The sequence below is a fragment of the Zootoca vivipara genome, chromosome 7, assembly GCF_965207765.1.
Source record: "Zootoca vivipara chromosome 7, rZooViv2.hap1.1, whole genome shotgun sequence".
NCBI classification, from domain to species: domain Eukaryota; kingdom Metazoa; phylum Chordata; class Lepidosauria; order Squamata; family Lacertidae; genus Zootoca; species Zootoca vivipara.
In genome coordinates this window covers 14,699,941-14,714,138 of record NC_142590.1, presented here as the reverse complement: position 1 = coordinate 14,714,138, position 14,198 = coordinate 14,699,941, and the positions used below count along the sequence as shown (strand labels likewise).

Sequence of the window (14,198 nt, the reverse complement as noted above, 5' to 3'; positions counted from 1 at the left end):
CCAGGAGGGTTTCTTTCCCTTTCTCCTAAAGGCAGGATGGTGGATCTGGAGAGCGAGGTCCCTCCGCTTCCTCCGAGGTACAGGTTCCGGGATTTGTTGCTCGGCGATCAGGGATGGCAGAACGACGACAGGTGAGTTGAGGGGAGGTGGAAGGGAGGTTGCTCCGAGGGGATGTTCCTCGAAACGAGGAAGATGCCCCTGTTGACTTTTGCCCTTTGTTTGCAGCACGCATCGCCTCGAGATGCAATGATGCTGGGATCCAGTGTTCCTCTTGCAACTCCGTCTGTCCGTACGCGCGAGGGCTTGCATGCGTGCCCGCAGCTGCACACGCATGTTTCTCGTGCATATGCATAACGGCTCGCGTGTTCTTACTGAGGGGGGTTATTTCCTTAGGCTGGTGGCGCCCTGATGTTTATCAGCTTCTCGAAGTTGCCCACGGCATTTCAGTGTCACTTGATCCTGCGCCAGCCCTTTGTACCCGCTACTCTTCCGTGCGCGCACACGCATTTGTGCCCGTCTTGCAGACCCGTGTAAACTCTAGCCTACTGCTGTTGTATCTGTGTGTATGCCTCAACCCAGCAGTGTGATAGTACTGTTATCCCATACTATTCTTCTTTCTTATCCGTGGATGCTAAATTTCCTACCACCCTTCATGTTATATGCCTGTACCTTTACCTTATGTCTGAGGATACACACATGCCCATCAGTACTTCCCAATTCATGCAGGAGATGATCCGTCTTTGATGTGTGTGAGATCCCTAAAGTGTTTACCCAGGCTGGCTTTCCCTTTTGAGGAAAGGATGAAACTACTAGCAGAGATTTCCCCCCTTCTCTTTCTCTCTCAGCTTGTGCCATCTGAAGCCCAGTGCCCTTGTTGAGCATTGCTCCCTCTGTATCACGTGCCCCTTATATTGGGAGAGATGTCTAATAATAAATGCATTGCTTCCATATGTGACACACAGTGATTGATGCTCGTCAGCTCAGATTGTGATGCGCTTCTAAACACGGTGTATTTGTTCCATGTTGCGCTGATGGTGAATCCCAATCTCAGGTTGGTAGGTGCTCTTCTGGCCAGGTTGTGAGAAATTTCTAAAAATGAAAAGTCCATTTTACAAGCTTCTGTCTCTTAAAGCACGTCCTGCTATTATATGGAGCGTCAGTGGTCTTCTGTCAAGTGGATGATAAAGTCCACACCTGTTTTGCTCCAGCAGTCCTGCACTGCTCAGGTGTGCGAGTCTCTCTGATTTTTCTTCTTCCAATTTTACCTTTTCGTTTATATTTTATGTAAGATGGAATAAAATAATAAAAGGGAGAAATATGCATCAGAATTAAAGCAAACCAGGAGGCAAATTGTAGGCAAATTGTGTTATTATCGGTAAAGGTAAAGGGACCCCTGACCATTAGGGGTTGCAGCGCTCATCTCGCTTTACTGGCTGAGGGAGCTGGCGTTTGTCCGCAGACAGCTTCTGGGTCATGTGGCCAGCATGACTAAGCTGCTTCTGGTGAACCAGAGCAGCGCACGGAAACGCCATTTACCTTCCCGTTGGAGCAGTATCTATTTATCTACTTGCACTTTTAAAAAAAAAATTATTAAGGGTTTTCTTGGTTTACAAGGGTATGCACGTTGACGTGCTTTCGAACTGCTAGGTTGGCAGGAGCAGGGACTGAGCAATAGGAGCTCACCCCGTCGCGGGAATTCGAACCACCGACCTTCTGATCGGCAAGCCCTGGGCTCTGTGGTTTAGACCACAGCGCCACCTGCGTCCCTAGGTTACTATCAGTACAATCATATAAAATATATCCTTGGCTGGAAGTCCCATTATGTACAATGAGACTTACTCCCAGGTTTGTGGGTATAGGTTTGCAGCCTGAGAGGCAGTTTTGAAGTCCAATTGTATAGCTAAATTGAGAGAGAGAGAGAGAGAGAGAGGACCACTCTGTTATATGGTAAGTGGACTCTAGAAGGGACCCCAATGGTCATCTGGTCCAACCCCCTGCAATGCAGGAATCTCAGCATAGAACCATGAAATTGTAGAGGTGCCTGTGCCAGTTGGCCAAGTTTGTCAGATATTGCAGTTCCTTAACCTCTGACTGCTGGGGGGAATGTGAATGATTTAAGACCATCCAAAATATGTTGGTTGTTGCACATTGCTCGTAAAACAACTAATACTATAGAGCAGTGTTTCCCAACCAGTGTGCCTCCAGATGTTTTGGGACTACAACTCCCATCATTCCTGACCACTGGTCTTGCTAGCTAGGGATGATGGGAGTTGTAGTCCCAAAACATCTGGAGGCACACTGGTTGGGAAACACTGCTATAGAGATCCATTTTTTGCAACTCTGAGCTCTGAGCTGCAGAGGGGAGCAAGAAATTGTTCCTGATCTTCCTTGTGTTTCTAGAAAAAACACATTTTGAGTTGGCTACCCAGGCGAGACAAAATTTGTAGATCCCTGGTGATGCTGCTGTGTCACACAATGTTTTAAGTTAGATATTATGAGGAAGGGGGGCAAAAAAGACACGAATCAGGAGCAGTAGCAGCTATGTCTCTCGAGTCTAAATGAGGGAACAGGAGATAAAAGCAAATTGTTTGCCATTAAACGGAAGAGCTCTTTCTAAGGGAGGCCAACATGGCTCTCTCTCGCCTACCATTTTTATGGTCAGCAAACCACTTTTGTTGTAAAAAGTGCACATATGCTTCTGGCTGCATCATTAAAACTGATTGCTAGCAAATGAAAGTTAAAGAAAGTACCGGTAAGCACTGCTGATTTTAAGGAGTCATGGTGTTTTGTTTAAGTTGTAGCGTGAAAGTGACAGCAGTCCATTCTTGTACACTCCGTGCTAGATTTATCAAGCAGCGCTTCTTCTCAAAACAAGATGTTTCAGTAAAGAACACTTTCTGAAGATCACAGGCGCTGGCACACCATTGTACAGAAGCATGCAGCATTTAATTTGCTAAAATTGCCTAGCCAATATCTGAGAGCAGAGATTTTGACTAATCGTTGAGCTGAAATGGGGGCCACTGTGGTATGTCCGCTTGGGGCACATCTGTTGGTCAAATTGCAAGTTCAGGTAATTAAGATGTAATGTGATGAGTTTTCATCCAGCAATTTCATATGCTTATTGGGGGGGGGGACCAGGCAGATGAGGAAACCAATCTTTATAAATAGCTGTGACAGTGCCGTGTTTGCACCTGTTTGTGCATCCTAATGAGTTTTCTATAGCACGCCTTGCCCTGAACTTCAGAACATTGGAAACTGCCTTTTACCAGATCAGGCTATTTGCCCATTCAGTCCAGTATTATAAACTCTGATTGGCAGCGGCACTTCAGAATCTCTGGCGGAGGTCTTTATATATTTTGCCATTTGATTCTTCTAACAAGAGATGCCAGTTATGAACCTGAACCTCATTTTCCTAGTGTTTTAGATGCGTTATAACACTGTGACACCGGATGGTGCTGTCGAGTCCCATCTTTGGCCAACGTGATTTCCCTTTAGGGGAGTTTAGAACGCATTTTCCTGAAACGTTTCTTTTGATGTGTCTAGATCCAGCCCTAGTCTCCTGCTCCTCCAGAATAAATCCAAGCAACTCTGCATCTTGAAGCCTACCGAGGCTTCCAGAGACAATACTTGGTTGCTGCTACACCTATTTTGAAATACTCTTTTCAGAAAGAAGGCTGCAGTCGTAGCCATGTTGACTCAGAAGTAAATCCTCATGAATTCAATGGGGCTTAACGCTCAAGTAAGTAGGGTTAGGATTGTAGCCTTAGTTTGTTTCATGGCAACATGGATTTTCAGTGATGTTAAATGGATGGTTCATGTTTGATAGGTGCATATCACTTCTGTGCTAATGTGAAGTTTTTATAAACTCATATGAACTTGTTCTTGCATCTTCTTTCCACATGCATTTCCATCACAAGATTACTCATCACCATATCATTTGCAGCAGAATGTATAAGCAGACATCACACAAAGAAGTATTTATGATGCGAGCTGATATGAATCCATGCATGTGCAAATTGATGCTTTTATGCTCCCATAATCAATCGATGAATATGTATATGTGAATCAGTCCTTGGTCACACTGTATTGTTGAATCTAGCTTTTCCCGACCTTGGCCCACCATTTGTTGTTGAACTACAACTCCCATTAGCCGCAGCCAGCATGGTCCAGTGGTCAGGTATGATGGGACTTGTAGTTTAACAGAATCGAAGGACCAAAGGTAGGGAAGTGCATAGCAATACTATGCAGCAAACATATGTGTGCTTACTGCGGCTCTGTTTCAGCAATGAGAGAATGGGTGCTTCTGCTGTTCCCCTTGATGGCTAGTTAAACCACAGGTGGATAAGTTTAAGGATTTGTAAGAAGTTGGGGGGGGGAACAGTATTTCCATTCCAAACAATCAAAGGCTTTGAGGATGTCCAGGGACATGACCGTCAGTGGAAGTTTGGTTGTTTTGCTGTGTTCAATCAGATTCTGCAGCTTCCTAATGGGTCTGTTATGTTGCAGCCAGAGACAAAGCCAGCCTGGTCTGGGGCTATCAATTTGTATAGGAAGAGTTTTAGTCAGTTAGCCAAGATTGATGTGAATATCTTGTAGTCTTGATTTATCAGTGAGATTGGATTCTACTTTGAGGCTATCTTTCCGTGGCTTTGGGGTTGAGACTATTTTGGAGGAGGTCCAAGTTTTGGGGATGGAGGCCCCTATGACAATGTGGGTCATGTATAAGTATAAGGATTTATTTGAATTTATTGTAGAATTCTGCTGTGAAGCCATCCAGGCATGGACCTTTGTGTGGTTTCAGGTTTTTGAGGACCATTGCTATTTCCTTTGGGGTGATAGGGCTGTCCACGAATTCTTGCTCCTCTGCAGTTAAGGTTGACATGGTCACTCCTGCTAGGAAATTTCTAATTTCCTGCTCAGACGAGGGAGGTGTATAGATTGGAGTAAAATTTAGTAAGGTTATTTCTTTGGGTGAGAATGTAACACTGCCATCTTTTTTTGGCGATGCAGTTCATAGGTGGGTAAGTTGTGGCCCAGAGGCCATATGCAACTCCAGCCTCAATTTATGCAACTCCCTTCTGAAGCTGCCATCCCACCAAAGTTAATTTCTTCCTGTCCATTTCCCCCTTTCTTTTCCCTTGTGTTTTAGCATGTAACAAGCCCTCTCCCTCGCAACAAAACCCATTTCTATATGGCTTCAGAACAAGTGGAAGGGACAGCATTGTATTTGCTACAAAGAAATTGATCCTTTTTTACTCCCCTTCCCACCCTTATTGTTTGCTTGGCAGAATAGAAGTCTTTTCTCGAGCCAAGAACAAATAGGTAGGGTTCTGCTGTGTTTGTCTCTGTGGTGAAAGGAATTCCTTTCACTGGCTTTCAAGAACAGCGGATATATTTGGGTAGAGAAAAATGTGTGCTTATTTGCAAAGCCATCAATCCAAATGGAGTTTGGAATTGGCAATTCTAAACTGATCATAGAATCATAGACTTGGAAGAGACCACAAGGGCCATCCAGTCCAACCCCCTGCCATGCAGGAAACACCATCAAAGCATTCCTGACATATGGCTGTCAAGCCTCTGCTTAAAGACCTCCAAAGAAGGAGACTCCACCACACTCCTTGGCAGCAAATTCCACTGCTGAACAGCTTTTACTGTCAGGAAGTTCTTCCTAATGTTTAGGTGGAATCTTATTTCTTGTAGTTTGAATCCATTGCTCTGTCTCCGCTTCTCTGGAGCAGCAGAAAACAACCTTTCTCCCTCCTCTATATGACATCCTTTTAGATATTTGAACATGGCTATCATATCACCCCTTAACCTTCTCTTCTCCAGGCTAAACATACCTAGCTCCCTAAGCCCATAGCTGCCAAGTTTTCCCTTTTCTCGTGAGGAAGCCTTTTCAGCATAAGGGAATTTCCCTTTAAAAAAGGGATAACTTGGCAGCTATGCCTAAGCCATTTCTCATAAGGCATTGTTTCCAGGCCTTTGACCATTTCGGTTGCCCTCCTCTGGACATGTTCCAGCTTTTCAGTATCCTCCTTGAACTGTGGTGCCCAGAACTGGACACAGTACTCCAGGTGAGGTCTGACCACCTGGTACTATAATACAGTGGTACTATTACTTCCCTTGATCTAGATGCTATACTCCTATTGATGCAGCCCAGAATTGCATTGGCTTTTTTAGCTGCTGCATCACACTGTTGTTGACTCATGTCAAGTTTGTGGTCTACCAAGACTCCTAGATCCTTTTCACATGTACTGCTCTCAAGCCAGGTGTCACCCATCCTGCATTTGTGCCTTTCATATTTTTTTTGCCCAAGTGTAGTACTTTACATGAAGCAAAGTGGTCTTAATTCGGGATTAGTTAATCTAAAAGAATGTTGCCATTGGTTCTGGCTTTGCCTATGGCTGGTATGCATTCCCTGACCAATTCCCCCAAGGGAATGTGGCTTTTGCTGGGGGAAAAAGGGTTCCCGCTGGATGCTTTAAAGCAGGCTTCCTCAACCTTGACCCTCCAGATGTTTTGAGACTACAATTACCATCATACCTGACCACTGGTCCTGCAAGCTAGGGATCATGGGAGTTGTAGGCCAAAACATTTGGAGGGCCGAGGTTGAGGAAGCCTGCTTTAAAGCTTAGACACTCCCTGTCAGTAACACTTCAGAGGTCTGTATTTCTCTCTATGCAGTAGTGTCTACTAATATTCAGCAGTAAGGATCCTTAATAATATGAAAGGGAAACATGTGGCCCCTATTCCTGAAACAGAGGATCAAAGGAAGGATGAGGCATGTTTGCAAACAAAACTGGGATTCTATTTAAACATAATTGATCGGGGTTAAAGTATAATGGTTACTCTGCTAAGGCACAACATTTTGTTTCAGTCAAAATCACTTTACAAGTAATTGATATTGGTACACTGAATGGACAAAAATATGGCCTGTTTTGATCAATGGATAGATGAGACGACAACTTTTGCAACCCATGAAGAGATCACTTTCAGACAAAGGTTATGTATGGACACATTTAATGATGTTGGAATGTATTTATTGAAACCATGGTGACCCATGAATCAATGTATACTTGAGGGAAACAATAAGTTCATCCATTTACATATATATTATACAGTTCTGTAACCTTAATTAACTTTTATTGTCATGTGGTTACTGTTGTTTTCCTCTACCTTCTAAATTCTTTATGTATTTCACTTTTACTTTAGATCACTGTAATATTCTTAATAAAATAAAAATAAAAATTGGAGCATACAACTCCAAAAAAGAAGAAAAAACACTTTACAGAAGAAACTAAGAACTTTAATTAAAATGTCCGCTTCAAACCTTATTTCTGATTAAACTAATTCCTCCTAGAATGGCTATTTGTTCTACCAGGCCAGTAAAGCACTTACAGCCCCTTCCAGGATCTTTTACTTCCCTTCAGGGAAATAAGCTCTATTGCCCTGCCTAGCAACCCCCTAACCCCCAAGCCAATCCCTCGCAGAGCTATTTCTTAGCCCTATAAATCCTATCCAGGCTCTAACCAAGCCCTATATGACAGTTTAACTCTCAGGTGCTAACTTTCCATTTGATTGGTTGACCCTCTTGCCAGCCCTGATTGGCTTCTGGGTCTGCAGGAGGATGACCCAAGATCTGACGGTCACAGATAGGGTCTGGGGAATGAGAAACTAGAATCCCAGGAATAGTTTGGCCCAGGAGAGTGGCCCAGCAGACTGGGAAGAAGAGACTTGGATCCCAGAGTGGGGCCCAACAGGGTGTCAGAGGAGCGCTCAGCTCACATGGCACAGGATATCTGAAGCCTGGTGTCACTCAGTGTGAAGCTGCATCTGGCTTCTCCCCTGTCAACAAGGTGGCCTCCCTTCCTGGTGAAGCATCTGGGTAAAGGTCTAGCATTGAGCCATCCATCTCCAAGCTTATGGCAGCATCAGCACCGCTGCAAACCTGCATCACAGAAGTGGCCTCTGCAGAGGAAGAGTTGTTTGCTTGCCTAGTCCTTGTCTCCCTGCTTATTTAACTTATATATGCAGAATTCATCATGCGAAAGGCTGGACTGGATGAATCCCAAACTGGAATTAAGATTGCCGGAAGAAATATCAACAACCTCAGATATGCTTGATGGCAGAAAGTGAGGAGGAATTAAAGAACCTTTTAATGAGGGTGAAAGAGGAGAGTGCAAAATATGGTCTGAAGCTCAACATAAAAAAAAAAAACCAAGATCATGGCCACTGGTCCTGTCACCTCCTGGCAAATAGAAGGGGAAGAAATGGAGGCAGTGAGAGATTTTACTTTCTTGGGTTCCATGATCACTGCAGATGGTGACAGCCGTCACGAAAATAAAAAGACGCCTGCTTCTTGGGAGAAAAGCAATGACAAACCTAGACAACATCTTATAAAGCAGAGACATCACCTTGCTGACAAAGGTCCATATAGTTAAAGCTATGGTTTTCCCAGTAGTGATGTATGGAAGTGAGAGCTGGACCATAAAGAAGGCTGATCGCCAAAGGATTGATGCTTTTGAATTATGGTGCTGGAGGAGACTTTTGAGAGTCCCATGGACTGCAAGAAGATCAAACCTATCCATTCTGAAGGCAATCAGCCCTGAGTGCTCACTGGAAGGACAGATCGTGAAGCTGAGGCTCCAATACTTTGGCCACCTCATGAGAAGAGAAGACTCCCTGGAAAAGACCCTCATGTTGGGAAAGATGGAGGGCACAAGCAGAAGGGGACGACAGAAAATGAGGTGGTTGGACAGTGTTCTCGAAGCTACCAACATGAATTTGACCAAACTGTGGGAGGCAGTGGAAGACAGGAGTGCCTGGCGTGCTCTGGTCATGGGGTCACGAAGAGTTGGACACGACTAAACAACAACAACAACAACAACAACAGTCCTGAGGCTTAGGACATGAACCACGCAAATGGATGTCCCTGTCCTGCTCTTCCAAAGAAGAGTGGGGGTTGGTGGGCATTCCTAGTGTTGCATCAACATCTTGGCTACGCCTAGCGTTGTCTTCTTGTACTCCACCATGCGTCACCTACTTGTAGCCTGTAGCTCTATGCTGGGACACTGTAGCATGGGTGGCGCTGTGGTCTAAACCACTGAGCCTCTTGGGCTTGCCGATCTGAAGTTCAGTGGTTCAAATCCCCACAACAGGTGAGCTCCCGTTGCTCTGTCCCAGGTCCTGCCAACCTAGCAGTTCGAAAGCATGCCAGTGCAAGTAGATAAATAGGTACTGCTGCGGTGGGAAGGTAAATGGCGTTTCTGTGTGCTCTGACCTCTGTCCTGGTGTTACCTTCACCTTTTAGTGCTTTGCTCAATAATGTTTTCAAACTTCCAGATGTGGTTACGAGTCCGGTCTCAAGTCCAAGGAGAAGAGCCAAGACAGGCGCCAACTTTTCCCCATCAACAAGTGATCAGTACTTTCAAGGTTTATGGCACAAATAAATTGTGCAGGAGCTTTTCATGTGTGCCATGGCTCCTGCATAAGTCTCCCCTTTCATTCAGAAAGTTATTGTATCTGCTGCTGTTGAGAGATGGGAGCAGAATTTGGGAAGCATGGATTGTGAACCTTTTGTGGAGCTACCATGGATGAACTAGACTAGAGTATCCCTAGGGCAGGCATGTCAAACCTGCGGCCCTCCAGATGTTTTGGACTACAATTCCCATCTTCCCCAACCACTGGTCCTGCTAGCTAGGGATCATGGGAGTTGTAGGCCAAAACATCTGGAGGGCCGCAGGTTTGACATGCCTGCCCTAGGGAATCAGAAGAAAATTAAATATTTTCTCCTTGAAATACTGTGGTTGGTATTTTTGGGGATGTCTGGCTTCTTGTGCTTGAAATAGCTACAGTACAATGGTTCATTAAGGAGAAATTGAAAATATTCAGTTGGCATTTCAGCTTAAATGGAGAATGAAAGAGAGTTCACAGATCTGAATTGCAAAAGACTGTGCCAATTAGGTAAATCACTTTTTGTTTTTTGCTGTGACATTAGCACTTATGTGGATGACTAGTGTGTACATATTTTCATAGAAACATTATTGCTCTTGGGGAAATTTTTGGTTACATTGCCATAGAAACTGTCAGCCCTCACTGATAGGAAATATTTAATGATGAAGGATTGCATAACCTAGTGGTCCCTCGAGAGGCAGACAACTCTTTCGCTGCGCTTTGGCCAACACTGATTTATTTGGAGAATGATAACAACACAAATGTGTCACTGGCACATATGATGCCTTTCTGCCCCTTTCATAAAGGATCATGTGGGCACGTGGCTATAGAATTGCCCCAGTCCCTCTCTGTGGGCTGCTGTAAATAGAATACAATATTCATTGCTCGCATTTATTCCTTGTTCCTCTGCCTTCTGCCTTCAATGTTGTCCCTGACGCTTTCTAAAGTGTGATGCACATTATGAAGCTATATTAATAAATCTTCTGTTTGTGCTAAGGACTTGTCTGTGTGGGCCATTTGGCGGTAGGGTGGGAGTTGGGATCTGATAAGTGGACTGGTCCTAACTTATGTGGAACGGATCATAGTGCAGACGCTACAGGGTGCAGACTTCTTCTGGGGATGCCTGCTTGGAGCTGTCCAAGGTTTCCTGGGGACTCTTTGTGTGGTGATACTCCGATCCCTCCCAGAGTAAATAAAGACACTGGACAAATTGCATAAGGATAATGGGCGTTAAAAGGCCACAACTTTATTGATTACGGATGTAGAGAGGTATTGGCTTAGGCATTGGATCTAACCGTCTATATCGGACTCCAGCCCATTCTGCTGGCAGTCTGTGAAGGGTTAACCACCATTGGGTGAGTCCTGTGATGCACATCAACTAGGACTCACCCTGGGGCCACCGCTAGGGGGCGTGCCTTTTGGCCCTCACCTACCATGGCTTTGGAAAGAGAGAATGAATCCCAGCCACGCGCGTGCTTAAATTAGCGAGCCACGCCCCCCTGGAGCGTCCTGATTGGACACGCCAAGGGAGCGCCGCATCTGGGAACCAGCCAATGGGCTGGGAGAATGGCAGCCATTCTCCCAGCACGTGGTCGGGCTCGTGGCTCGCCCACAATCTCACCTCCTCCTACGTCGGAAGTGACTTTGTTCATACCTACACAATTCAATGTGTGGAGAAGTTTCAGCTGTGATTTGGGGGACCTCAAATGCTTTGTTGTCTGAGGCAGAGGGAGAAACGTACTCCCCATCCAAAAAGTCAGAGGGCATAATACCCAGGCTGGCGAAATTATTTTGATACCTCTGGCATTTGCACATAGAACAGTGAAAAGCTTCCCACTGGATTTTCCTATGTGAAGAGGAGAAGGGAAGATGGGCAGAAGGGGTGCTTGTAACCTAATAACAACACTCTAAACTTTGCTTATTAGCGGGGTGGGGTGGAAAGTATGGGAAGCTATACTGGCCAAGACCCTCCCCCTCCCCAGTGTTGCTTAGGAATGTAGGCAAATTGCCCATACATTCTCTACACAATGCATGTGACCAGAACTTCACTTGTTGAAATTTTATAAATAGCTGTATTATTACAGTAAAGTTAAGCAGCTCATCAATCTGAGTTGTGCAAAAATCACATTACTCAAAAAGAATTCTCACTTGGCGGTATTGTGTGGTTCATGTCATCAGAACAAATTAGATGTGGCATAACTACAAGACTTGAAGGAGAGCCACTCACCTTGGAGAACCAACTGATATACCTTGGATAGTGTGTTCTAGTGCTGAGATATGGTGGCTTTCATTCTTTCTTTTGTTAGAAGAAAGCCCAGAAAAAGGGGGGAGCCAGGAGTAAGAGCTAGGAGGCCTGTATGAAGAGGGCTATATGAAGAGCTTGCCCTGAGCTATGCTTGCTTACCTGGAAGAAAACCAGGCTAAGTTGAATTGGATTGCTCCCAACTAAGTGTAATGAACAAGAGCAGCTTGTAGAGTATTTTGGGGTGTGGAGAGAGGGGCTTCTTCTGTTCCGCCAAATTAATATTTGTGTGTGTGTGGCTGCATTTGGCTATTAGCAAGTACATAACGGAGCACATTTTAGTAAAGAATAGTGTTTTAAACAGTACAAAGTGCAAAACTGGTGTGAGGACAACTGAAAGAATTTAGCTTTGGCAAGGTTGTTTTTGTGAGTTATGAACATATTTTACCAGCAGACTTTTCACTTGGGCACATATGCTTTAAGGATGTAATTTCCAGCCCATAATACATAGGGCTATTGACTACTTAGCTCACTCAGTAGATCATGTGTGCATATTTTAGAACAGGGATTTCAAACCAGATGTTGCTCCACCCTCCCCAATCATTGGCTGTGCTGCCGGGGCAGTTGGGAGTTGGAATCCAGCTGGGAGTTGGAATCCAACAACATCTGCAGGGCCACATGTTGTCAAGTGTAGCTGGTTTAATTGACACTGAAATGAGAATGTCGAAATGTGTCTTGGTGAAACGGTTTAAACATGGTGATTTTCCATGAGGCAATATTGAAAGCAAGAAGAGCCCCCTCTCAGCTGCAACTGGTTAATGATTACCTGTTGATTGTTTTTCTACTCTATGCTGATCATGTGAAGAAGGTATTGGGTTGCAAATTCACCATCTCTAACGGTGTGGTGTTTTGAGTGTCTCTGAATGCTACAGGGAGAACAATGCACGTAAATGGCTCTCCAACAGCCCAATGGAGGCTGGAATGGGGGAGAGACACAGTTAGAAGTTTCAGAATTTTCTTTCATTTCTAAGATGCCGAGCTTGTGCTGGACAGCACAGGACCTTGTATGGCTATTTTGGATATATCCTTTGATGTATTCTGTTTTATTTTGAAGTGTTTGGGGGGGGAGGAGGGAGGCTCGTTTAATTTCATTGTGCACAGGTTGTTCAATGACAATAAAGGTTTTATTATTATATGATTATTATTCTGCTAGTAAAATGTGAACAACATTTTTATGGGTCTGGACAATGTTTCATTTCCAAAAGGAGTCACTTTCCGTGAGATTTACTGCTGCGTTAGACCAAACTGTAAGAAGAAGAACTTACTTTGGAGTTGGTTCGAAAGTTTTCCGCGGTGAATTGGATGCTTAAGTTTAGTTCAAGCTAATTGCTAACAGAAGCAAGAACAGAAAAGCATTGACTGGGAATCCTATTGTTATCTATGGCATATGCCTTTGACATGCCACACAGTGGTAATGGTGCAGATTTAGGCTCCCACCTAATTGAATAGCTTATAATGATCAGCCATCCTATCCCAGATATTCCATTTCCAGTAAGCGACAGGATGATGATTTGAGGTCGGAAATACAATTCTGTTGCTAGAAGTATGAGATAATGAGCAGCGATCACCTTCCACCTAATGCCGTGAGTGCTAAACCCCAAGGGGTATGTATAAATAGCTCTCCTACACAATTGGTGTCATTGTGGGAATATACTTGCACTTCATTAGAATTGCTCTTTTAGTTCTAATAGTCAGTATAACAAAAAAAACCCCCAAAAAAACCTCTACCCCAATTGTTTTACCATGAATATATTAAACCATTTCCAACTGTGTTTGTTAGACGTTTATCTGGCATTTGTCAATGACAACACCAGTAATTCTTAATGAGCTTCCCAGAAAGGGAATTTGACCACTACATTTGATCAGGCTGCAGGCATAAGAGAGTCTGGAATGTGTTTTAGGTCATATTCTGTACAAGCAGGAGTGCAACGAGGGTTCCTGAGTCCGAACTAGTGTCCCAGGTGAACTCTGCAGCTCACTAGGGTTTGATTGTGAGCATGCAAGGTTTTCTTCTGCAGAAAAAAGAGCTCCCCAAACATAGAAAGATGGTCTGCCTCCTGCAATGAAAATCAACAGGAAGAAGTCTTTCCCGGTGTCAGGAGAAGAGACAGGCCACACAGGAGACTTACAGTCAATCAGAGGGACACTGTGATAGATGACGTCCCCAGAAAGCATAAGCTGAGGGAGCTTTCTCGAGATTTCTCCTGTAACAGGAGCTGCACAAGACCTATTCCAACCTCTATAGGGCATTTTTGGATAGGCAGGTACTGCAATCCACCCAGACATTGCTTATTGGGGAAGTGGCACTGTGGCTAACCATGCTTTATTGTTGTGGAGCACCTCGATTGGCTTGGATTTGGGAGTTGTCTTCCCTGTGTGGTGTGTTTTCATGGTTGCCTTTGGCTGCTGCTTGTTATTGACTTTCTGTCAGAACCGTAGGCCA

The 14,198-nt window shown here is 44.4% G+C and overlaps 1 protein-coding gene across 4 annotated transcripts in view; it reads left to right on the top strand.

Moving 5' to 3' along the window:
- Nucleotides 1-9: 9 nt before the first annotated feature.
- KCNT2 (potassium sodium-activated channel subfamily T member 2) overlaps nt 10-14,198 on the top strand; it is a 208,484-nt gene continuing 194,295 nt past the window's right edge. For all 4 annotated transcript variants that reach the window (XM_088673737.1, XM_035123140.3, XM_088673736.1 and 1 more), the window contains exon 1: nt 10-131. In XM_088673737.1, coding sequence (XP_088529863.1) covers nt 37-131 — 95 coding nt within the window. In that variant the 5' untranslated portion in view covers nt 10-36. The remainder of the gene's footprint in view (nt 132-14,198) is intronic.